Source organism: Spea bombifrons, chromosome 2 (assembly GCF_027358695.1).
Source record: "Spea bombifrons isolate aSpeBom1 chromosome 2, aSpeBom1.2.pri, whole genome shotgun sequence".
Lineage (NCBI taxonomy): Eukaryota > Metazoa > Chordata > Amphibia > Anura > Pelobatidae > Spea > Spea bombifrons.
Genome location: NC_071088.1, coordinates 126,119,997 through 126,147,363, shown reverse-complemented (window position 1 = coordinate 126,147,363; position 27,367 = coordinate 126,119,997). Strand labels below are relative to the sequence as shown.

At 40.5% G+C, this 27,367-nt stretch overlaps 1 protein-coding gene across 1 annotated transcript in view; it reads right to left on the bottom strand.

Moving 5' to 3' along the window:
- Nucleotides 1-14,353: 14,353 nt before the first annotated feature.
- ATP8A2 (ATPase phospholipid transporting 8A2) overlaps nucleotides 14,354-27,367 on the bottom strand; it is a 240,413-nt gene continuing 227,399 nt past the window's right edge. Inside the window, exons 36-37 of the mRNA XM_053456407.1 lie at nucleotides 21,012-21,103; nucleotides 14,354-14,675 (exon numbers count right to left, since the gene is read on the bottom strand). Coding sequence (XP_053312382.1) covers nucleotides 14,578-14,675; nucleotides 21,012-21,103 — 190 coding nt within the window. The 3' untranslated portion in view covers nucleotides 14,354-14,577. The remainder of the gene's footprint in view (nucleotides 14,676-21,011; nucleotides 21,104-27,367) is intronic.

Below are 27,367 nucleotides of genomic sequence, written 5' to 3'. Positions count from 1 at the left end.
TGCCTGAATCTTCGCGGCTCCGATGATATGTAGGCAGGGGTTTTATTTTAGGAGATTCCTAAGTCACGCAGTCACCAAGCAAACGCACTTAGTAACCAAACTGAATGGGAAGATATCCAGCTGTTATCATATATCACTATACATACGGAGTGGGTTTAGTGTGAGTGACAACTTGGCCAAAACACTGCCGTGTGTCCTGTCTTTTGCGGATAATGTTGAGTAACGCAGGGAAGTTCAAAAGAACAGGAATGGGAAAAATATATGGAAAGCAATAATATAGTTGGTGGAAATAAGTTAATGTTTGCAGGAAATATATGTCCTCTTGAGACACTGGGTAAGTCATCCACATGGCAGACACATGAGGCAGAAGCACGATTAAAGCACTGGGTCCCCAGTTTTCTTATTGTAGGGCCACAAACCACTAAGGGATATGTAGTCCCTTCATTCCCTTACTGGTCGAATTTCTCTTCTACAAAACGGGGCCCACTGAGGTGTTCATGGGCAGGTGGTTGAAATAAGGCCCATCCACCTCCCCCACTGAAATGTCTTCCGGGACCTGGCACCACTATGACATCTTCAGTGCAGAAAAAAGCCTCAGAAAAAAATGTATTTTCTTGTACCGGTATCTATAATATATATATATATATATATACACATATATAATAAATAAAAATAGAGATGACGATATTAAGCCCTGGACGACCTCAGAGTATTATGGTCTCTGTGTAAATCATGGAGAGGCTGGAGTATTTTGCACAAACATCTGAGCGGGAGGCGATTTGGTGCTTGATGTTCAGCCAGCACACGCCGTAAAAGTTTGCAACGTAATAGGGACAGAATTGGGAGTTATTTCTTACGGGGGAAGAGTAATCTCAGGATAACCTTTCCCACGCCGAATATTGATTTCTGGATGATTTTTTTTTGCCCTTTCTGTCTATGCTTTACAAACCACCACCATCCTGTAATAAGGTGATCTCTGTCTATAATAACTTTGATAGCCCCCAGAACAGTCTTATTCACTATTATGGTTCAAAAGATTTGATGATCCTGGGTCACAGACAGAAAACTTGTTTTTTCTTGGGTTTTACATGGGGTTTTGTGTAATAACTTCTTCCGGAATAACGGTGTTTTACACTATTATTTCCACCAATTCTTTGCTGAGTGAATATTGGATATTACTGGATAATGTACGTTAAGGATGGTGTCTACCGAATGTGTTTTGAGCCAATGATTGCTATCGGGCCTTGAAAACTCCAGAACTCTCACTGTTTTCTTTGGTTTATTCTTTCAGGCAGTGTCCCATTTTATCATTGCAACTGATTATTATTATTATTATTTATTGTTTTATATAACATCATGAAATTCTGTAGCTCTGTACAATAACCGATGGCTTCATCTAGACCCAAATCCCCTCAGCCACCCGTTCTAGCTGGGTGTCACCTACACGTGTATCATAGCATTTAACAAACAATAAAACTCCAATGATTTCTATGGAAAGCACACTAAATGTTTATGAGATACACAATATCACAATACACAATATGTAACTCATGACATTTCTGTTTAGCCATTTAGAACGCTGTCTATACAATAATTTATATGTGTCCCCTTTTCCAATAATATCATGTTAATTAAAACCGTTAAAACCAACTGTACTATTAAAATAATACTTTCTTAGGCTTCTCATGCTGATAATGGGTGCTAAAGTGCGATTGCGTAGAGTGCCATGCATTGGAGATTCGTACAATGGGAGAATACATTAAGCAGACAGGAAAGCTTCTAGTGTTTGTGTTGAATGTTTAATGTATGTATAGGGTATCTTGGGGTGTTATCTATGTTTGTTGTGTCTATATTGTCTTTGTGTGTTTACGGTAATGGCTGTTTGGAGAAGGTATGGGGTCAAGCCCTAGGTCTTGAAAAAAAAAAGAAGAAATGTCAAAGTTTATTATAATGTTGAAGAATTTGGAATAATCTTGGCACCTCCATGGTTCCCCCCCATACTAAAATGTCTATTCTGTCGTGTAAGGAAAACACGGTTTTGAATGGCTGCGAGTATCTAGGCACATTCCACCAAGAAAAACCACAGAGACCTAACTGCCTGACCATCTGTGCAATTCAATGCTTTATAAAGGAGCATTGCTTCTAAAATCCGCTTCTTCCTACAGGACTCTTCCCATAGTAAAAAACAAATAAACTGCCCGCGGAACCGTGTGAAAGATTTCCACTCGGACCTCTTAGAAAAGAAGTGGCCGTTGAAACAGAAACATGTTAAGAAAACTTGTCCGTGTGCCCCGATTAAGTATAGAAAATATACTATGGATTATTACTTGTGATCATTTCGAATAATTTATTTATATGGGTGATGTAATTATTTAGAATCATTTGTTTATATACACTCTCTAAAATAATTCATAAGTAAAACATTATTAAATGGGCTAATAGTAGTAGGGATCTCAACATGTCACCCACACCCCTTACCTAAAGATGTTTGAATAAAATATCTTATTGCTTATTTACTGCTTTCCCAGGTCCCCAAAATATTTAAATACACGTATAAAAACATAATAGATTTGATATTAATTTTCCTTGAAAAAGTACAATAAACCAACTGAATGCATAGTTTTTTTTATTAAAGGTGCTGTTCTACATAGGCATTTTTAACCTAATTCCTGGATTTTTACATTATTGTATACTACTATGGCATACATCTCGGGCGGACTGGATGGGCCGAACGGTTCTTATCTGCCGACACATTCTATGCTTCTATCTTAAATAAACATATTCCTTTCTTACAATAACATGCCATGTTGCTGTACATTTCGGAGGGGGGGTCTTAATCCCATCTGTCTGCACTGCTCAGCCTGCTCATCTCTGACATCACAGAAGGGGCGTTACCCTTAAGGTCTTCCAGTTTAAAGGAAGCACACTCATTCACACACATCACTCCCTTCACACCTGTCACACGTAACACCTCACCCTCTCACACCTATCACACAAAACACCTCACCTTTATGCAATGTAATTAGGAAGGAAACATTAATAAACTCGGCATTTTTCATTGCTCATTCTTATTGCATATTATTCACAGAGCGCCAGAAGACACTGTAGTGTAATTACAATGACACAATCAACAATATACAAAACCAACAATATCATGAACATACATGTCTAATTACGGTATTAGATCTTCATTAGAGCTCATTATTTACTGACAATGTTTTCAATTTACCAATTCAAAGAAGACATCATTCACCTAGAATATGATTTATTCTGAACAAATCCAGTGTATGATGTGACTTGTGTCCTGCATGTATTTGTAATTGAGTTCCAGTCCTGGAAGAACCTGCCGCATAAAAAAACAGTATTGGGTATAATATTGTGTTTGTGTCACGTTTTATTTGTTCATTTTATCCGTATAAGCCATTTTGTTGTACTTGCCAAAATGTCAAAATAAAGTAAAGTTTTCTGAACTGCATTAAGACCAACTCAACAATTCATTGGTGAAGTTTTGATGAAGTTGTGAAAGCGGGAGGTGGGTGATAATGGGGAACGATCCGTTATATTGAAAGTTAGACAGATATTAAAACAGGGAGAATGATGGACCAAAGAATAACAGCTCCGGGGGATAAGATGGAGAGACTAGACAGATACAGCAGTGATACACAGGCAGAGAACCGAGAGATTAGTGCTTATACACGCCGTTGTACTGTGTAGAGAATAGTACATCGTTACATTAGGTAGCCATCTATTATCAGCCGGAAAGAATGCAATGAACGTATTAGAACGTGACGGAGGACAGATTTTCAGATCTGTGTTTAAATATGGTCTGTATTTAATCTCTGAAAAAGACACAAAAGGATAAGTAAGTGGGAGGAAATGTCAAATTCTGATTCCCCCAAAAGAGTGAGAGCTCCGGGGAGGCTGCCCTAGAATCTTCCCAAATGTGGTAGGAAGTCCATCTTTAATTCGAAATGCATTTGACTTTCCCAAAGAGGGACACTTTTGTTCTGGCATGTGTGGTAAGATACGGGGCTAGGGGTAGGACTTCACCGAATATTTGAATGTGAATGTGTGACTAAATTGATAGCTATTAATGTAAGTCAGTAGAAGAATAATGTATATTATAAGTGTAACAGACTGCTATATTTTGCTGTTTGCTTTAAGTTGGTGATTTTGAACTTTGCCTTTTAACATGTCATGTAAGGAGGAGGGGCTAGAGTGGCAAGAAGAAGAGGACAGGGGTGAAGCCATGTTCTCTGGCTCTGCAGAAAGAAAGTGTATTCCTACTGTTTTTTTTCCCCCTGATTATCCACTTCTGCTGGGACATTGAAATAAAAGCAAGGGAGGTCTAATGCACTGCAAGTACAAGAGTTAGAAGACTGTCATTTTATGTTCAGCTCCCTGCAGACATCTGGAACTTTCTGCAGTTTTCACAGTCTGTCAGCAAAAGGAAGAGAAAGGATTGCTATCCTGCTCCTGCCCTCCATTTTGCTGGACTTCTGGATATTTCTGGTAAGGTGCACTCACAGCCTTGTCAAGGACCAGGGGAATCTGCACCTAGCCAGTTTTCCTTGTTTGTTAGAACTGGAGATATCTACAGTTACAGGTGTCATTTAAAGGTACTATCTTCAGAGATTACTTCAGACTTTTCCCTCATTGTATCTGGGTAGCGCTACCAACATCTAAGGGCCCCAACGTTGTGCACATAAATTACCTGCAGGTACCCATGAGTTTATAACTGTTTAAACATAGTTTTTTTTCCATGTTATTAAGGGAAGTTTATTGGCTGCATTCCTGCTGCTAAAGACTCTTGTGACTGTATTATTCTTATACCAGGGACTTATTATCATTGCACATTAGCCAGGAACTGCATGTTTATTTCTGCTGTTATATGTGTATCTCTTTAACCACAATACAGCCTGTATTTCCATGTCTGTACTTATTTCATGTCTTTGAGGTTTTATTAAGTGGAGGGTACTCATCTACTCAGTGGGGTGGGTTTCCTATAAATAGAAGTTGCACTGAGTGGAGGCACTGTGTTAGAAGAAGATGTCCCGTTCTCCCAACTATGGCGGAGGCTCAGGATCCCTGTCAGCGTCAGAAGAAGATGTAACTTCTGCCAACTACCGTTTGTCGCCAGGAGTAGGGCAGAAAGGGGTTACATAAGCCTATTTTCTGCTGTGTTTATTGTGACTGTTAGCGCTGCAGATCACCTCAACATTCTGAGCTCTTAGAATAGAGAAGCATCAGGGGAGGAAAGAGGGGCAGAGAGGTCTGGGGACTTTCCCTACTGAAGTGGGACACTTGACGGGTATGTAAATGCTCATTTACTAAATCTCCTCTAGCTTCCCGCGCACTGCTTTTCCATTCAGGGCACATCCAGAGCTTGTGCTAGTTCTTTTCTGAATGACCTTTATTGAATGTCCCTATTATTCATACAGTGCTTCTTTAAAAATCCTTTATAAATGCTCTGAAGAACATACGCTTAAAACAAAAATACTGATTTTCCTGAAACATTTCCTGAAAAATGTTTTCTTAAGGAAAACCAGGCTTCACAAGGAGGCATAAAATATAAATGACCCTATAATATGTATTTTTCTTTTATTCCTTCACCGCAAGCTGAGTAATCCCCAGTGTATAGAAATATTAAGAAAAAACTCCCCGATGTCATTTTCTCACATCCTGATGTCATCTGAATCCAAATTAGTCACGGCTTCGTACAGCGCCAACCTGGGCTCTGTTTCTTTAATTACTTAGCTAAGCATTCTCATTTATCCTACGGTGGATTTATCAGAATCACTAAGTCTACTCCAGATAAAACACCTAAAAATACCTGCAATAACTCCACAAATCCTCAAAATAATTCAACGTATAAGAAACACACTTACATGTATTTTTAAAGAGGAGAGAACAATTTGATTTTCATTCTAATTTGGGGATAAAAATCAAGTGCAATCGGCTCCTGGATTTAAAGAACCAGAGGGCATCGATAGAATGTGAAAAAAATAATAAAACCAAAGTAGTGAAGAAAACGCAGCTCTGCTGGGAAGCAATTAAACATTTCCCCACAGCGTGCCTCCTTCTCCATACCCAGAATAAAGCATCCATGTCTGAAACAATATTCTGAGCCCGATGAACATATAAGTACGAGAGACGCGTCCCAGGCATGAATCTTTTCCTGATGAGCGAGTTTCCAAGAAAATCTTATCGCTCAAACTGCTGAATGTTTGACCTCGAAGAAAAATGAATACTCTGTAATTTCCAAAACAACTTTACACCCCTCCCACCCCATCAAAAAGACTGCATTCATGGGGTTTTCATATATATTTTTGTGTTTAAGTTTTGTTTTTTTTTTAAAAAAAAAAATAAGTCTTACAAGAGAATTGGAAAAACAAGTTCTACCTAACAGAAAAGCGATGTGGTGGAAATTTGCTGAAATGTCCCTTGTCTGTGCACCGAAATTTTGTTTACTCTTGAGTTTGTATGGGCACCTTTGGTATAGAGACGAGTCCCCAGAAATAACTTTTTTTCTGAAATTGTAATGATGTGCTGTATATATATATATAAATCAATATTAGGAAGCTACTTCATGGACGCCATGGAAAAATACATTATATGGACAACTGACCATTACCTGACCAGGGACTTTTATAACATTGCAATCTAAGTACATAGACATTAATATGAAGTTGGACCCTCTTTGCAGCGATAAAACGTCCACTCTTCTGGGAAAGCTTTCAACAAGATTTTTGGCCATGCTGGAATAGAAAAGGGCATTCCTCAAACTGTTCTCACAAAGTTGGGCATATCAATGTCCGGAAAGTCTTGATATGTCCCCTTCAGCATATCAAGACATTTTAGACAATGCTATGCTTCCAACTTTGTGGGAACAGTTTGGGGAAGGCCCTTTTCTATTCCAGCATGACTGTACCCCAGCACACAAAGCAAGGTCCATAAAGACAAGCTTGGTGTGGAAGAACTTGACTGATCTAACAGAGCCCTGACTTCAACCCCATCGAACACCTTTGGGATGAACTGGAATGGAGGTTGTGAGCCGGGCGTCTCATCCAACATCAGTGTCTGACCTCACAAATACTCTACTGGACGAATGGGCAAAAAATCCCACAGAAACTCTCCAACATCTTATGGAAAGCCTTCCCAGAAGAGTGAAAGCCGTTATAGCTGCAAAAAAGGGGGGGGCAACTACATAAAAAAATGTCATAAAACTCCCTGTTGGTGTAATGGTCAGGCGTCCCAATACTTTTCTCCATATATGTATGTGGACCTTTTTACTGGTCCATTATCACATATTTTGGAAAGATCATATTCATGCAGAAGATGCCGGATAAAAGAGTAATAACCTATCTACTGAACTCAATACCGACTTCATTTTCTCCCTGTTCTCTTCTGTCTAATAAGTTGTGCGGCCGTGTGAAAAACCTTGGCGCCATACCAGTAACTTTTCACGATCACCGAACATATTGCCACGTCTCTCATTTCACATGTAGATAAAGATTTGTTCTCTTGCTTCCTTGTAGCTAAGTCAGTGGATCACCTTACGTCGTACAAAGCTACTATTTAGTAGCCAGACAAAGATCTTTTATTACCTAAATCTTCTGCTTGGATAAGCTTTGTCAACATATAGAATTTAAGTGATTGCTGATACTGTGCCAAGTATGTGCAAAAAGAGCTAAAATATGGAACGGGAGAAATGTCGATGCCACAAACGTTATCTTTAGGCACAATGGAAAGCTCATTTGGGCCATTTGGCTGTCAGAATGACAAGGAAGACAAGTGGGTTTCTAAAGGAAAACACTGTATCGGCGTGATTTTTAAGGTTGTAGAAATAGTGTATTGGCCTTTGGAACCCCATAGGAATGAATTAAATGTTTCTTTGAAATGACTTGGCTCAGCTTCGTTGAAAAAGTAATGTCAAGTAAGAGTGAGGTATAGACCTAACGGAGAAGATGAGAGTGTGAGGGACTATGGTTGAGAACGAAGAAAAATGAGGCAGTGAGAACGTATTAAATATTAGGAAAGACAGTCAATCTACAAAAAGGTACAGAAAGAAGACGATATTCAATTAAAATGACAATTTTGGGAAATAACAGTACAGTAAACTGAGTTAAAGGGGCAGTTCCCATTCATAGCCTGCTTTTTGAACCATTTTTGTCTGCTTGAAGCAGCCAATCAGTTGCAAGAAGCAACGCTCCTTGAAATGAATGGGAACGCTTTTCGCACGAGGATGTGGGGGTCGTGTTGGACCCATTTGAACTCCTGCACAAGTTCCAACCAAACATGCCTCCTGCAGGCCAAGGAACTGGAGGACGGGGAAAGAGGCAAATGCATATTGGCGATGCTTCTGATGGCTACAGTGCCTCCTCAATGGGATTCCAAAAGACCCACAAGTTAATGTATTGCATGTGTGAAGGAATATATTCAAATAATAAATATTCAATATTATATTCAAATGAATGATTTCTCGTGGCCGTAGCTAATTTACTTATTGTAGTAATGATGATCCGATGTAGAGGATGGAGGTCATGCATTTAAATTTGCGCTTTGCTTACATTTCTGTCTGTCTTACATGTTGGGAGTATTCAGTTATTTGTTCATGTTTTAAATACTCTTACGGTGAAACGGTTCCTTTCAGAATTATTTCTGCTTGTGATCGACCAAAACAACATTAATAATAACCATAATAAATTAATAACCATAAATCATGGTTTAATAACATTTTAAATTAGATAGAAAGTGAAGAAGAAACCTCTTTTGTTCTGAAAGTTTGTGTGACTTCGTAATATATATCACATTTCACTACAGGCTCCATCGTGAAATGTTGGGATTTCATTTGGAATCATGTAATAATGTTACATAGTTAATTAGCCTGAAAGAAGACATCCAGTCCATCAAGTGCAACCATTCCATAAACCCATTTTAGATGAACCAGAAGAAGGCAACAAGCCCTCAGACTTGCCCTGGATCAACATTACTTCATCTATTTTCACTTGTGATAACCCGTGTAAATTTCATATATATAGAAAAACATAATTTTTTTAGAATATATTGAAATGAAAATGGTTTTGTCGCTAGATGTACCAGACTGCACCCAATCAATGACTTCCACAGAAACTTTGAGAAAGGCAATTGGAATAGGTAGTCATGGCCCCCCATACCTAAAGTCTAATGTAATGTGAGGGCCGACTGTGACAGCGTCGGATCACATTACGTTCTGCATCAGTGGGAAGCAGGAGCAGCTGTTTCAAACACTTCCATTGTGACATTGTCTGTGTAAATAAGCTGTTTGTTGCTCCATTTGTTTGTCTTCCCTGGAAAAACAAGACAATGTATCATCGCACTGGATGGCCGCCTCTCCCGAAATACTTCTACAAATGGAAACACATACCCAGACTAAGCCCACGCTGCTGGCTTCTCCAGAAATACTTCTGTAGGATTCGGATCAGGTCTTGATTTATTGTAATAGAAGGAGCCGCCATCAGAAGACCACTTGAACATTATACACTCGGCACATGGTTAGATGACAAATGTACACAAAATCACTCCGATATGTAAAGTTCCTGAAATAAAGTAGAAGATTATGGTAATGTTTCAGAAATATATTTAAAAAAACCTTTGGGCCAACGAGTACAGTTCTCAGTAGAATCACCCATCCGTCCTAAGCTTCGTCCCTAAATTCCATCGTACTATAAGTGTATATATATATATATAGGGTCAACCAAGGTAACCCCCCAACATATTTAATAAAACTCAAGGGAGTAACCATTAATACCTTACAATGTGTAATAATATACATCGTATATCCTCTTGATTCACCTTATAGCGAGTCCTGGAGACGATTCACAGACAAAATATGTGAAGAGTAAGTTTTGCTCTGGCAACCCCTGGTTTTTCACTTAACGTGACAGATGCCGGGGAGATCTCTGACTAAAAGAGATTCGCATTTCACATACATTAAAGTGACCCGACGTGACATATCATACCAAAGCTTCAAGGCTTTCTCTGGGGAAAGAGATTGGAAACCAGGACACAAGCGTCTCCCACGTGACATTATTCTCAGTAACATGAGTGCAGTGATGGAGTTTATATGACACACGTTGCAGAACAATAATGGGTTTTGTAACTATATATATATATATTTATATCTATATGTCTATAATGCCCTTATGATCATACAGCGCACATAGGAAAAGTGTGGAATCTCTTGCGTTAATTTGCCCCAGATGTGGGAAATTGAAGCTGAAATGTTACAAAACCCCCTGGGAAGCCGTGCTGCCAATCAGGAGTCTACTTCTCACTATATATATATAATTAACACTTAATGATAATTAAATAGGTGCATTACTATAATTGTCAATTGTCGTACAATCTTGAGGGATTTATTCGCGAAAGAGTGACAAGAAAAAAGTATCTGCTTTACAGAATTACCTGACAGGGCCAGCCCTACCATATAAAAAGGCAAAAGTCATAGCACCCAAATGTCCCATTTTTTTGCTGGACAGTCATGATTTTCAGGCACTGCCCCTCTGTCCTGCATAACTGCCCCATTTCCCTGCTTTTGCAGACAGTGGGGGGATCACTGGCCACTTCAGGAGATCCTCTGACCCCCCCTGACTGGCCTAAGGAGCTGTAAAATCAATGAAAGTCTGTACTGTTGCAGCTCCCATATGGCCTCCTCAAGGTGCTCTGCAGCTGAGCAGCTTTTTGAGTAAGGTGGGTGGGTGGTTCTGCCCCTCACACCTTCCATCCTTCCACCACCTGCCTCTTACCACCCCTCCACCCCGTCTTGTCCAATTTGAACACCTGAGGTGTTGGAGGCTATGAAACATAGAAGCACCTAGGGACACCAAGTGGACAGGGTGCCCCGCCATGATGTTCTTTCTTGGACTGGAGGGCTGGCTCTGTAGCTCACTGCTTTGTGAATAAACCCTACGGCAGAGGTCACCAACCTTGGAGAGAGCTTCTTAATGACATATAATAAACTAAATATATAAGACCCTCTGATATATGGGTTGGGGCATTTCTGTGAAGCTTACCAAGCTGTATTGGCTACCACTGATATTGCATGCAAATGTACACGGAACCAGATGCAAATACAATATTTATTATTATTATTATTATTATTATTATTATTATTATTATTATTATATTTTATTTATATAACACCAAAATTGTTTCTCTTTGTTTTCTGAAGATTTTTGATAAAGCATACAAATTTTTTCTGCACCCTCTCCTGTATTCTCTCTAAACACCGAAGAATATCGGTTTATAAAACGTACAGAAACGAGGAAGCATATTTTTAGGCTGAATTGTGTATTTGGGAAACATTATATTTATTAAATGTTATAGACCATGTAACAGTGGGTAAGGAATCAAAGTGTCACATATTGTGCCCTTATCCACACGTCTCCATCTAGAATTATTCAAGTGCTTTGGAATCATTGGACTTTTTTAAACGATTGTTTTAGATGTGACATATTGACATAAATGCATTTTATTTATAAATAAATACACTGAATAAATAATAAAAAAGCTGGTTCCATTGCATGGTGTTGCTGAATATGAATGCACAATATAAATATTAATAATAATTTTAAAAATAATAATATTAATAATAATTTTAAAAATAATAATAATAATAATAATAATAACAGTGTGAACTCTGAGCACTAACCCCCGTGTTGCTATGGCAGGGAAGATCTGTAAGTTTAAAGAAAATTTCCATGAATGTTCCAAATGGCAGAAAAAGTTTGACCATTTTTCGACGGTGTGAAGGGCCAAGAGATGAGCTCCATGTGTAGATCTCGTTGACCTTACCTGTCCAACACATGTAATTCAGTTCATCCAAATGGAAGAAAGTTTTGGGTGAGGGGCACTTCTTGACCTTAATTAAGACACAGGGCAGAATGAGTCTGCTGAAATATATCACGCGTTAGGACAGCTGCTCCACCTAATGTGTCATTTTGCTGTGGGAAACTGCTACAAAAATAGAAGAATATAAGGGCTTTGCCGAGTTTAAAAAAACCTAAATGCTTCAGCAGATTTGGGAGGAGGGAAGGATGTTTTACCAGTTTAGGGAAATCTATAGGCTTCAGCGGGCTTAGAAAATGTCGGATTTGGAGGCCGTTGCCCAGATTCACAGACATGTTAAAATACTTTTAAAGAGGAAATATACCCCGGCAATAAATCACATCAATGATATTTAAATGATCTCCGGCCATCATTAACTAGAGGCCGTGAAACCCAGGTCTGTGGTTTTTACCTTACTTGACAAGTGCACAAGTGGATATGGGGTCCACTATTTATTTTGTTTTTATTTATTATGCCCTCTTTGGAAATAAATCCCTGAATATATTTTGTGGGCAAGGTCAACGAAAAAGAGTTCAATTCATCGCGGCCCAAGCTTGAAATGTGTTGGCCGTGCATGCACAGAGTGTGGCACCTAGTGTAGTGCATGGTAAATATATCCATTTGCCCTAAAGAACTAGACATATGTTTAGTATAATATACAGGTTCTGTTGTAACCTTCAGTACAGAGGTGGTGGGGATCCATGAGGACATGATAGAGCCCCTTGTATGACAAAACTGAGTTTAAGTCATGGTAGAGAACGTAGAAAGGCATCTGATGACCACATCTGGCTGAGGGATCTTCAGTTGGCCTACAGTTAATCATCATATCTGGGATCTCTCCAGGTTTCTCCCGGAGAACTGACGCTTCTCTGGGTCTCCGGGTCACCACAGGCACACTTCCACCATGAACAAAAGCGTCTACCACAAAGAAAGCTCCTTGGTGTGTGTATCACCCCCCAATATCACACATTGCCGGAGGGAAGGTGCGGTTATACGTAGGAATTCCCAATACTTTTCATGGGATTTAGTGTTATGTGATTGAGTGACGTATTTGAAGCATACGTTCTGATGTTTATGTACATATTGTGACTTTCAGGGCTGTAGAACGCAGCAAATATTCTCAGCTTCTAAAAAAGAGGGACATTAGAGGAAGAAAGAGGGGCAGAGGGATTTCGGCTATAAAGAGAGGATGAAATCCAAAAACCTGCTAGTTACCCATGCCAGATCACTAGGCAAATTATTTCTTTTTACCACATTATGTATAAAAATGTAGGTAAAATGCATTTTATTTATAAAGTGTGGCTGATACTGTATCTGACAAGACACTACTGAAACTGCCATTTCAGGGTTAAACGCAAAGGGTTAGTGAATTCACCTAAAGGGAGGAAAGAGCAACCGAAAGATTTGGATTTCAAAACCCTTGGGAAATCCTCATGTACATTTTAGTCATTATGAAGCATGCCATTTATGAGCTTTCCAGTCCTGAACTGTATTTAAACGTATCATTTATTGCGTGTATGTGTGATAAAGTCTATGGCAACAAAAACAGGATACATAATCATAGATTTTTTTTACATTTTATTTTAATAATTCTACATACATGTATGCAAAACTGATAAAGAAACATTTAAAATAAAGTCAATAAATAAAATACCAGGTTTTATAAATACAGAGAAGGGTAACTCTTGCGATGCCGGAGGGGGGGTGTGCAATGCCTCTCGGAGATGGCATGCCTGCCTGGCACTCTGGGGGTTAATTGTGTGTGTAGCAGAAAAAAAATAAAGTGTCAATAAAGCCAAGACAATGGTACAAATATGTCAGTTATCAGTTCCACGGGGGTATGCAATAACTGGCAAACGTATTATTTTCCTTGCTGTATATGGAAATGTGGCGGATATCGGGTATTTCTACGCGGAGAGGAGCAACGCGGGGCGGCGTGCAGATACGATCATTACATTTCTGCATTTCTAAGCATTATGGGTTATGTAGGAAACAGGTACGTCAACTGTACAGAATTGTACATATATTTGCCTGATATGGTATACCTGATAGATATATATATATATATATACGTCCTTTGCTCCTTCCGCTTCTGAAATCTGATTAATGATAGCAAGATAGCTGCCAGGATAAGCAGTTTTTTGCATTCCAGTTGCAGCAAACTAATTCCCATCATGCTCATTTAGTCAAAGCCATGAACAGGACAGCGGCCCTCTGCGATATAAACAGGATATTGAGCAGCGGATGCTTATATATGCGATAAGCCAAGTCTCAATCCAGCTGCTATATAGTGCATTTTACGCCATCTTGGATGATGATGGGAATAGTAGTCATCAGCACCTGGAATGTCAGTGTTTACCATCCATGTGTATTCCCCAAAATACATTGATCGCTTCACACTTTAGCAAAGGGATGTGAGAAGCTGGACACAACACACGAGTGACAGCGTATGTTCTTTTGTGAATTACACGTTATTATATCCTTGCTTGCATTACACGTTAACCACTTAGCTTCCAGAGAGAGACCTGTAATGCATAGTTTCTTTAAATCTCATGCAGGCCTCGCTGGCAGAAAAAAAATAACTAAGAAATTTGTTGGCAAAGGGCACAGAAATGAGTTTCCCAGTTTTTCGGCTGCCGCGGCCAAACCTTAGTCAAATATCTGTTAACAGTGCCTGTATTGTCCAAAGCTCAGTTGCCGATGTCCCTGTTATTCTATGCTGGCCCTCTGTTTTGTCGTGTCATAGGATCGGACCACTTGAGACTGGGAAACAACTCCGTGTTCTTCTTGAGAGAAAGCATAGCCATCTGAAAAAAAAAACGAGGGCAGAAAAGATACGTCAGGAATGGCGCGATCAACAAAAGGCAGCGGTGTATAATCTGACTTTTTTCAAACAGGGGGCTTCTCCCAAGATTCCAATTATTTCTGTAAATCGTATGTCTTGGGGAACTGATCACAGGTCGAATGTGTCTTACATTAACTGCTGTCTTAAGGTTGATGCTATAGCAACATTTGGCAAAAAGAAATAATCCATTTAACACTCATGCGCGCTGCTTTTTACCTATATCCGTCATGGCCTGGGGCACATAGGAGAACAATTTGAGGGTTCTGGCTAAACTCCGATTGAATGCTAATGGCCTTATTTTAACTTCAAACACTCAGCTTCCAAAGACGCTGCCGGGAGATCTCAGTTTGTACGCTCGATAGCTTTAAGTGTTTCGTACAATCCTATCACACCCTTAATATTTGAGGCTTTTAGTTCCTGGAGGAGAAGTCGGCAAAACACACAGCGATTCCAGAAAATAAATAGAAACTCAATAAAAGTAACTGCGAAAATAGAAATGAGCTAGAATTTTGGTGTGGGATGATTAGACACAAGGTATGCCTTTAACCCTTTTATTATCAGGGAGGTGTGAAGCCCCTTTGGGAACGAAGATAAAAGTTAGTTCCTGGTGGCTTCAGAAAGCTAGCCTAATTCCCCAGTGAGCCCTTCACTCTCCTCCTCTTTTATCACCAGACCCCGACAGTAAATTAGAGAGTTTCCAGCTGCCAGGAGATGTCAGAGCGGACATATTCACAGCTGTTCAACTCCTATACTCCTCAATCATCCATTCCAAGGTTTCCTCTCCATCCAAAGTGACAGTCAATATTCGTATATGCGGACCTACTGTTTAAAGCTCATAGGTAGAGCCGGCACAATAATCATTAGTAAAATATGGTGATCATGTTGAAAATGCAAGAACAATGGGGATGGATTTGTAAAACCAACGAGCGCATGTTGTAGGAATACATACATACAATGCAATTTGCAACCACATAATTCAACAATGAGAACCTACATAAAGCCCGACACTAATGGATTGGCAGGCAAGTGGGAAGGTGTAACAGCATGAACCATAAGCAGTGAGGTCACGTCACCTATAATCACAGCTGGAGACGCAAGTTTACTGGTCTCAACACGACATGTTTCTTCTTTACTACACTATGCTTTATGAGGGTCCATCATATATCGTTATATATCATATAACCAGGAGTGTTACGCTGGCCCTGCACAATGCATTGTTCAGTTGGTCAGGGGGAATCTCACAATATAGTTATGCTTTGACACAGATCAAACCAAGCTCTTCTTGCAGGAGAAACTCAATAGGGTTGGTCCTTCACAATGCATAGCAGAGGAAAAGGGCACTTGTGCCACAGACGCACTACCCCCTGCTCCCCTCATTGCCTGCGGTCTGCTGTTGCCTTCCGTTCAGATAAACCACAACCTTCGGTATTAGGATTGGATAATCGATACAACTGCTACACCTGAATAGCAAACCAAAAGATCTTCAGCTGGGACACTCCAGCCACCATATGTACGGTAAAGCATACGATTGCTCTGCGGTCCACTTACATGTTCATGTGGTCTGTTTTCCAAATCCATTGGGGTATTCTGCAGAATCCGCCTAAAAGCATTTCTCCCTTTTCTCACCCCGACCCAAATGCCCTCCAGGAGATACATTTCTATGTTTCAACAAACATACCGTGCATGTACTCTACTTACCTCCATAATGTTAATACGCATTCTACTTCAGAGGGAGTGTCGGAGACATTAGACAGTACAATTACCGCAGTAACAGCACCCTACAGTGCAGCAATGGCGCCTTGCACCCCCTCACCAATTTGTTACCCCGTTTAAATTATTATTAGTATATATATATATATATATATATATAAAGTTACACAGACACTCGCACACTCGCAGCTGTTACGTATCATTGTTGCGCGTTGATGGTTTTTATATCCGTTACGCTGTATCTGTCTGCTCACAGAACGTGTGAACACTGCTACATTGTGTCTGTCAGTGAGGAGAACAGGCTGTCTTGCTGTCTTCTCTTTGCAGAAAGGGGTTCTCTGTAGAGCCACTCGGTGTAGCCAACCCTGTAACCAGAAATCGGCTTGACCTTCAAAAGAACAGCCAAGCCAGTAAAATCACAGCCACCTGGCAACCCCATCTTAGACTAAAATGCCTGCCATTCTGAGTGTGATGAGCGCCTCCTCTGGAATGATATTAAATGAAAATAACAGTAACAACAACTCATGTTAAAATAAGACAAAATACAGTAGCTAGAAACACAACAGTATTTCAAGTTACAGAAATAAAGATAAATGATCCCACCGACAAGATATGTATTTAGGAATCTTTTTCTACATAATTCGCACATTCTGGGCTTCTCCGAATTGAATGTTTTGGCCACATCCAGCAACTTTACTTTTGGCATGTTTCCTTTCAATTCCATATTTATCTTCCTGGGTGTCAAAAGTAATATGAAGTGGCTGCATTTACACAATCACTAGATCCTTTATGTGCTCCTCTTATGGGTTGGCTATGTAATCTGTATGCTTGTTGCACTAAACAGAGCACACTGATCCTATTGTGAACTAAATGTGTCTTGGATTCAACATTTCTGTCAGGATCCTCACAGGGCACTAAAGCATTAATTTACTGCAACTTTTTATCATACCAGCACAGCAGCTCATTTCTACCTGCAGTTATTACATAGAAAACTATATATTTTTGTTAGCGGACATTTATTGAAAATATATTTTGGTGTCAAGATAGAGTGACGTTAAATAACAGCAGCCATTAGGTATCTAATCTGTGATTTCATATAACAAATACCATGTGCCTATACACGAGGAGACTGACAGTATACACTGCTTGCGCTGCAATCACATAGCTTTGAGTGACAGCTGTGCTCAAGTTCAGTGGAGACATACATTTGGTCGTACATCACCTAGGGACTTAAACTCAGCTGTTCCTGACATCGTAATGTATTTTCTTTAAAACACTTCCACCCCATATACTATCCCCCTAATGCCTTCTCTGTTCAGGGAGGGAAGATATAAAGGTTTATTTGGGAGATATTTTTGAGTTTTAGGAATTGTGCAAGCATCAAGTTAATTACACGATCTAAGATGGAAGGAGAGAGATCAGGGGAGGATAGATAGATCAGGGTGCTGTCGGCATACAGGTGGTATTGAATGCCAAAAGGTTGAGATTTGTTTGCCCAGCGAGGTTGTGTAAAGGGGAACAGAAGGGGTCCTAGAACTGAGTCTTGGGGTACCCCAACTAAGAGGGGAAGGGGAGAGGTAGTGTTACTGGAGAGGGGGATGCTGAAGGTACGATCAGGAAGCTAGGATGTGAACCAGGAGAGAGCAGAGTCATGGAGACCAAGGTTGTGAGAAGCTTGGAGGAGAAAAGGGTGGCCCACAGTGTGAAAAGCAGCAGAAAGGCAGTAGTAGTGGGCCTTGGATTTACAGTGAGTAAGTCATTAGTAACTCTAGTAAGGGGGGTCTCAGAATATTCCTCAATACCATTTGCACAGTGCAAAGGGATTACCCCTGGTTTATGCCCTATTCCCTCATGTGGCATATGAGTAAGGCTATGAGGAAGCCATGCAATGAGGATCTGTGCCATCACAGGGCACTGCATTTTAGGGAGCGAGAAGGGGTTGGTAGGTTACAACTTTTCAGAACTTGAGATATAAAAGGAGTAAACAAACATTGTTTGGGACATATCTCCAAAGATTTGGTGGAGGAGGTCTTATGCACAAGCTCCATCTGAAAGAGACATCTGAGGTTCCAAAAGCAATGTAACTTTCCAGCTCTTTCTATGCTAGTCCAATAAAAGGTCTCAGCTTCTAATAAAGACTCCATTTCCCTTGGGCTAATACAGCTATATCCATTTTTCCAATGCATAAAAAGTAATTCTCCGCTACACTTTAGGACAATTTCTCCTACGCAATGTCAACTTTGCACATTGGCTTTCTCCGTTGTATACAACATTGCAGTCTGTCATTTGAAACAACAGGTGTGTACTTTTTATTTTCCAGGCAGGTGCTAATCCCCGCTGCCTGCTGTGAGTCACGCTGGGGTGATATCACCTCATCTATGTGTCCCGGGACTTTAGGCCGTGGACGGAGATCAGATGGCAGTGGGGGAGGGGGGTTTATATATGTTGCATTTTTTCCTCCCCTTTTGTTATTAATTACAGGCGCAACACAACCAGGATACATTGTTAGAACGTGCATCGAGTGGCGTGAGTTAGGGAAGAGGAAGTTACAACCAGATTTATTTCATGAATCAGCGAATCCAAGTGTGCTTGGGCATTGGCTACTCCTTCTGCAATTTAAGCAGCATTTCAATGACACCGTTTGGCTACTTACATAGCAGCTGCCTCCTGGCATACCGACTGTCTGGAGCGCTGAATGTCAGGGATTCAGTTATAAAAGTATGAAGTTGCAGGAGAGTTGCAGTTTCAGCTCCCCTTCCTCATTGGTTATTATGAATATTTGTAGTAATATTAATTATACATTTTATAGTTCCCATTGAAAAGCAAAGTTACATTTTTTACTGTAACAGTCCTGTAAAAGTCTCACTTTAGTGAACAGGAGAGGACTAGTTCCACGTGGCAAGCTGAAACCAGAGGCCCCATAATATGTTGTCCCAAAGACTTTGGATAACAATGGCAACGGCCACAATGCACAATGTGCACGATCATCTCCTCTCCAATGGATATTTGCCAACATAGTCTGCATAAAAGTAACTTAAAGGATACGGTAAGACCTGAAGCCTACAGTATGTTACACGAGACAACTGGTGGCCAGATGAGGAACTGCAAGTATAACACAGTGAAGGCCTCTAGTAGTGACCAACAATCTTCAAATCAGAGCAGCCCTGGGAACAAATGCCCCACTATGCCCCCCTTGCCAGCCCTTCAGGTTAGTTCAAGGCTTTCAGTGCTTTTTATACTGACAGGATGGCTTCATTAATAAGTTCAGCTACACAGGCACAATAGGGGTCTGCTAAATAGCAGAAGTGATCTTCATTATTTCTTATAAGTAAACCTAAGATTAAAGAAAAGTCGTGTTTACTCTCCAAACCGTAGTCAATCCACTCTGTTATGTTGGATTCCTTTATAACCCAGGTACCCTCTGAGAAGGTACACAATTCCATAACACATAAACGGCAGCGGGTTTAAAATGATGGCGTGTGGACTACAGTGGAAGGCGTTATTACTACACCGCATTTGCAAGATGTGGATCAGCTAAAAAAAATCCACAAAAGCCCCAAAATTAGATCGATGGCCATGGTTTAAAATGTTACTACATATTTGCAGTACAATAGCCAGCACAACACATTTCTGACCATTGTATTGTGAGATATTTGCTAAAAACCCACAAATAATCGAAAGAAAATCTACTCAGCAAACGGCTCTCCGTATATCTGGACAATTAAACAATAAATCGGTATAATTCCCAATTAATTATATCTGCCAAGCCTTTATTTATTCTCTCCCACTACACTGGCCTGTTTATCTACAGGATATCACCATCTCCTATCAGAGCTCATTGCTGTAAGGACTTCTTATCTTTAACCCGGGGTCAGACTCAGATTACAATCCGGACACCAACCAGTCTTATTACTACCAGATTCGCTCCTAATAAAGGGAAAGTTACACAATATTCCCCGTTTGTCCTATTCCTTTATAAATCAATATAGAGAGAGTGTTGTAGGTTTTTGAGCGTCAAAAGCAGCTAATTCTCTTAAAATATTGTGGTTTGGGCATTACTTAATATTTGACTCGTTAGAGAATAAAGCTTGGTTAATCCTTAATCAGTACTCAGTCTTGTTTTATATTCTGGATAGCGCTACACCTATCTAATGCTTGTTTAAATTCCCTTACTGTATTAGCCTCTAGCACGTCTTCATACTTCCTTCCATCTATCATAACCTGGTTATCAAAACAAGTAACTTTAATATAATTGTCTTGGTCCCTACCTTAATTCAAGGGGTCTTTTGTGAAAATGTCATGAAAACTTGTTGTTTACTTAGAATGTAAGCTCTACAGGTCGGGAAACTACTTTTTTTAAGCAAAAAGTACCAAATGTACATATATATATATATATATATATGTACATTTGGTACTTTTAGGTTTTCTTGAAGAGTGAATCACTATTCTCAAAGAAAGCCCTTTTTCCCCTAGGACACTTATCCGTTACAGAACCTGCTGAGCGCTTTAATCAAAGTCAAATCCCCACCTGTCTGGCGAATGCCCGGGATGATCTAGCATTCAGTATTATTTACACTCAGATACTTACATGTTACACTTTGCTGGACGGAATTAGCCCGGAAGAGGCTTGGAGGGGTTTTTCTGCCAAGTCTCTTCAACAAGTGGTCACGTTCGTTCAAGCTGCAATGAGATCAAATAAACATTAGCTTCAGAGAATGTCAGCCTGGACGGAAATGGGCTGTTGCTTAAAATGTGGAGCAGTCTCTCGTTACCAGATACTGGGCTTACAGGCTGTTAAGCAGGAGAAACGACACAGAAAACAAGGAAGCCTTTCACTTATCCAAGGTGAAAGAAACAAATGGATCAAGGATCCAAAGCACATTGGCCCATGTGTCTACCAAAGAGCTCAGAACAAAATGGAAACTGAATATACCATGCCATGGCCAAAAAACTCCTTAGAGTTTAATACTCTGTTTCTTCTGTACAAACTAGCTTTGCCTATAAACACATTTATAGTGGAAATCTCACTTATTATTACTATTAATATTATTATTATTATAGACAAACCTAGAACTGACAACCGAGTAAGACAAAACGATACATTAGGTTGGTGCAAAGAGGGCTCTGCTCGCAAGCTTACAATCTAAACCTGACATTCATTAAGTCATAGTATAATAACATTAGATTCATGATTATGTTAACCATGCCTTTTGGGTCTGATTGCAATTAAATATTTCAGCCTCCTTGTTATAGGATCTTTATTCTTTGGACACAATGGGCGCTCATTTTAAGCTCCTCCTATTTCCTGTTGTCCCTGCCAATTAAAAGAAGTTCCATAAAACTAAGGTGAATGAGCAGCCAATTAGGAATGGTGAGGTCCATGTGCATGCTGGGAAGAGAAGAGACAGGTAGTGTAGCTCTTGAAATAGGGTAATACCACAGGAAATGTCGCCTTCACTCCATGATCTTGAAGCTGGCCCAGTAGGGTAGAGAATGGGATTTCACGAGAGTTCCATTACCTGATGCAGCTACACGTGTGTGGCCATCCATAGTATGCATACCTGGGAACTCCAGGTTACTTTCCTCTCTCTCCGGGGGGGGGGCGCAGCATCTGGCCGTGCCCGCTCCCCCACCCAGCCCTTGTATTCCCAGCTAATTGGAGGCTATGTGGGGCTAGCCCCGCCTCCATGTGCAGCTAGCCCTTAGTCTGTCAGCTGTAGGTTTGTCAGACCCCTTGAATATATGTATTGAAAGAAGCGCTGCGTAAATTGTTGGCACTTAATAATCAGGCGAGGAAAGGAATAGAAGGATTTGGGCTACAAAGAGGGACACTTGGGAGGTACCGTATTTGCTCGATTATAAGACGAGGTTTTTTTCAGAGCAAATGCTCTGAAAAATACCCCTCGTCTTATAATCGGGGTCGTCTTCTAATCAGACCTCAAATAGAGGTCTGATTAGGAGACTAAGATCCAGATCCCCCGCACCGCTGCAGGGGACCTGGATCCTCCTGTCGTCACCCCCCCCCCCACACACACACTTACCGGTGCTTCCGGAGGTGAAGTTGGCAGCGGGGGTTTGTATGCGTCCGTCGCAAATACCTTCCCCGACTGTCAGAGATCAGAGTTCCAGAGTTCCTGATCTCTGACAGCCGGGGAAGGTATTTGCGACGGACGCATACAAACCCCCGCTGCCAACTCCACCTCCTTCCGGCTGCCGCGGAATGAGACGTCAACCCGCTGCCCCGGCAATACAGCAGGAAATTGGAAGCACCGGTAAGTAAGTAAGTAAGTGTGTGTGTGTGTGTGTGTGTGTGTGTGTGTGTGTGTGTGTGTGTAGGGCATTTCTGGAATGCCTTACACCCCTATATGCCACTCTGGCACTTAGGGGGTTAAAAGGCATATTATGGGGCAGAGTGGCATATAGGGAGGTATAAGGCATTTCAGGAGGCAGAGTGGCGTTAAGGGGGCATTTAATAGTGCACTCTGCCTCCTGAAATGCCTTATACCTCCCTATATGCCACTCTGCCCCATAATATGCCTTTTAAACCCCTAAATGCCAGAGTGGCATATAGGGGTATAAGGCATTTCTGGAGGCAGAGTGCTCTATATAATGCCTTTTAACTCCCTTAATGCCACTCTGCCTCCTGGAATGCCTTATACCTCCCTATATGCCACTCTGCCCCATAATATGCATTTTAACCCCCTAAATGCCAGAATGGGAATTAGGGGTATAAGGCATTTCTGGAGGCAGAGTGGCACATAGGGGGTAAAAAGGCATACCATGGGGCACAGTGGCATATAGAGGGTTAAAAGGCATATCATGGGCCACAGTGCCATATTGGTGTGGCAAGCCTGGGGGCAGATGTGCGTAACTGGGGGCAGGTTGGAAAATACAAGAAATAAAAACAAAAAAAATATATTTTTCTCAATCATAGCTTTTATTAAAAAAAATAGTTTACATGAATTAACATTTACTGGTAAAACTTTTTTCCTTTAGGGTCGTCTTATATTCAGGCTTTTTCTTTTTTTCCTAAGTTAATATTCAGATTTTGGGGGGTCGTCTTATAATCAGGGTCGTCTTATAATCGAGCAAATACGGTATATAACAAGGGCAAATATGTCAAATTAACATGTACATCCCAAATTTCTAGGGGCAACGGCTGTTGGGTGTCCCGGCAAATGCATTATTTATTGGAAATGCCAACAGCTTAGCATGCACCGATCCAGAATCAGCATACCTGGGAACTTCTGGGCTCTGGCTATCCGGAGCCTTCCCTTGTGGGACACGGCCAGGACTGCCCACCGAAGTCAGTGGGCGGTCCAACTGACGTTAGTGGGAGTTCCCACTGATGTCGGGGGCGGTCCCACTGACGTCGGGGGTGGTCCCACTGACGTCGGGGGAGTTCCCGCTGATAGCAGCAGGAGTTCCCGCTGACGGCAGCAGGAAACACCCCCATCTAGAGGGAAAATGGGCGGGGAGCAGGGCGTGTCAAGACCCCGCGACCAGGAGGATTCGGGTCTTGGCCCGGAGAACCGGAGAAGCAGTGCTCACCCGGCAATCTCCAGGTCAAACCCAGAGTTCCCAGGTATGAGAATCAGTCTTTTGATGGAAAAGCGGGGAAAACAGGATTTTCTACCCATGGAAAATGACAAAAGCGTGAGGTCACGCTGCTGTTCATATGTTGTGGATAGACTTGCTAGTGATGTCATGCCAGTACCAATGTTCTAATGTAGGACAATGAAATGTAGACTAAGGGAGCCAAAGATCTAACTATTTAACCAAAGGCGGTAAAATAGTATATTTCAAGTAGGCGGTAAAATAGTATATTTCAAGTAGGGGTTATGCATAAAAGTGATTCTGGGGTAAAGTGGGAAACTGAAGGTGTAGGAAACTGACCAGAGCGTTAATCCTCTGAACAGGAAGTTACGATACATGCTCTCATAATATACGCTAACGTAAAATACATCCACGATAATAAAGCAGCTCGAGGTTTTCACTATACATGTATGGTGCCAGGTTTTCATTGAAGATGTCAGTTTTTATTCTGTGCACAGAATATAAAATCTCTAAGATGACCTGCTCTTTTTATACTCAGCCAAACACTTCAGGGCTTTGAAGCTGGCAAGGAGGCAAAAAGCGCTATACAAATGTAAATGAGTACCATTAAAACATTACATGTACTCATTAAGGCCCCAGGATCATGTGATCACCTTGTTAAATAGAGATGAGCTTCAACAGCAATTACCCTGCCCAACGCTAATTACCACTAATGAGATAATAACACACTCAAAGTGCTTGACCTCTAATATGCAGCAGGTATAAATTATGAATCCCACAGACATACAAGCAGCTACCGAGGGCATACAGACGCTGCTTTATGGTCTCCGAACAAAATATTTTGCACAAAGAAAAATCTCAACATTTAAAACGTAAAAGCATTTAACAAAGCACAGGAGGGAAGTTTATTTCAAAGGAGGATACATGTTAGAACAAGAGGTCATAATCTAAAACTAGAGGTCATAATGTAAAATGGGCTGGCAGATCCGTAGAGGAATACCGCAGCGCTGATTGTCAGGTTCAGAGGAAGAGGATGGAGGGGGTGCGTGCTGATGGAAGGATATGAAGACGAGGGGGAAATAATGCTGGGTGGGTATTATGGGGGCATGAAGATGGAGGGGGGTGATTAGGATGCAATATGGGGGTGATCATGATAGGGGATGGAAATTTTGGTGGTTGGGGGATGATAACTGTGGTGGGGGCTGTTAATGAATTATGATGTGGGGTATAATGATGGTCAGGAGGAGTTCTACACTTTGATGTTTTTTTTAATGGAGCAACAAACTGAACAAAGTAGTTACAATTTCAAAGTATAGAATACAATCCTAACTAAACATGCAACTTCAACAATTGCTTTTATATTCGTATTATATTTAAACATGGCAATATAGTTTTATTAGCCGAGGGATAGACAGTTTTTCAAAGCCAGCTATGAAATATCATAAGATGAAAAGCACATTTTGGTAAATAAGCCCGAAACTAGAAGGCATTTTATTAATTACTATGTACCTCACCCAGCTAAAGTAACATTATGTTCCCCATAAAACTGCAAAGGTCTTTTATTAACTCAAAGATGATGCCATGTGTTGTTGGGTTCTTTGGCAACATTTGGAAAGCACTACTGAGAAACATGCTCCTTCTAAGTCCCGAGGTGGCCAGTTTTGATGGTTTGAGTAATAAGTATTTGGGAGTTCAAGTTGGATCCCCAAACACTCCATCCACAGAACTATCCTTTTTTGTGTCTTATTAAGTTTTTTAAGCATATGAAATAAAAACCCATCCCTGACTGTCTCTAAAATCTTTATTATAAAGCCATCTTACATCCAAAACAGATCCAGCGACTATACAATAAATGAACCTTCTGTATACACCATTAAAGATCTTACAAAGGCTCACCCTTTTCTTAAGGCACGGGCAACTGCCCAACCACTCTCTAGACAGAATTGTAAGGGGAGTAGAGGGGTGGTGATAGTGGCTTAGGCTAGTAAAAACACCACTTCAATTGAACATATCCAATTATATTGGCTAAATAGGCCCCTGCTGTGTTGTGGTGGTCATCCTGGAGAGAAGTGATTGATATGCTACACCAATAAAAAGAAGACCACATTCTGTAAAGTCCTTCCCCATTCCTTTAAGAATATACCTGCCCAAGTTATTATCTGTTATTTATATGGTGCTGACAGATGCCTCACTACTCATGATAATTAGATATTTAGACTAAGACTGCAAAAGAAAGCCATGTTCTTTGGAGCTTACAATCTAAATCATTAGTATTCTCTTTTTAATCCACGACATGTACTGCGGGTGCACATCTTGTGTAGATTTTAAGACTCTCAGATATAAACGTTTTTAACGACGACTACTACAAATATATGCACCATCTCATAATTAATACTAGTGGAGTGATGTATAACTTTATTAGCGCGAGATCTTCGCACCCTGCAGGCACGTCCAGTCCGACATGCTGATAGTATCAGGGAGTGCAGCCTGGCAGTCAGCATGGGCCCTTAGACCTGTCTGGAGTCCCAACACATATTGATTGATTCCAAACATTCCAATCCTATTTAAACAGAGATAATCCTGCATGTTTTGTTTATATGCGCTGCAGAAGATTAAATGCCATTTGCCATAACATTATCTTTTAGAAAGATTAATACAGACCTCTCAATAAATAAATTGTAGCTCCATGACCTTAAGGATTAGCTTCTGCCATGGCTGGATGTTAAATGGACTATTAGTCTCAATTTTTCAAAGCTACTCCCTGTACAACTCAGTCTTCTGCTTGGCTGAAACATCCCGCAGACTGTATAAAACTAAACAGCTTAAGCTTTTAACCTTAAGGCCGGTCATTTAGCCATTTGGGTTAATGAATAATGCACAGGGCAAAGCAAACCTATTTATTCTTTAATCACATCTGGGAACTTTTGATTGAAGCTGCTCATTAATGTTACACCCCATTTAGAACAATCCAAAAAAAAAAATTATATATATATATATATATATATATATATATACAAGGGACAACTCTGATGCCCTCTTGACCCTGTATAATGCATAATAAAATTGCTGAAATTACTTTCAAGGAAACTCCCTACATTTACACCATGTAAGGATCTTCTCACAGAAGAAAGCCACTGGGTTTGTTTCTTTCTTATGTATAGTGAAGCCACACATTTAAAATGTTCAACTCTCCCTCAAAGTTAATAAATACACCCCAAAGAGATGTGGAAATTTGCCCTTCGGAGAACAGGGTCGGCTTTCCAGAGTTCTTGTTAGACGGAGAAACTAAGTATCACTCAGCAGAGTTGTTGATTCATTCTTTGAAGGGACCCTGCAGGGTTTAGCAACTGAGCTGAGCCACAATTATGCTATGGGGGCATCGTTTTG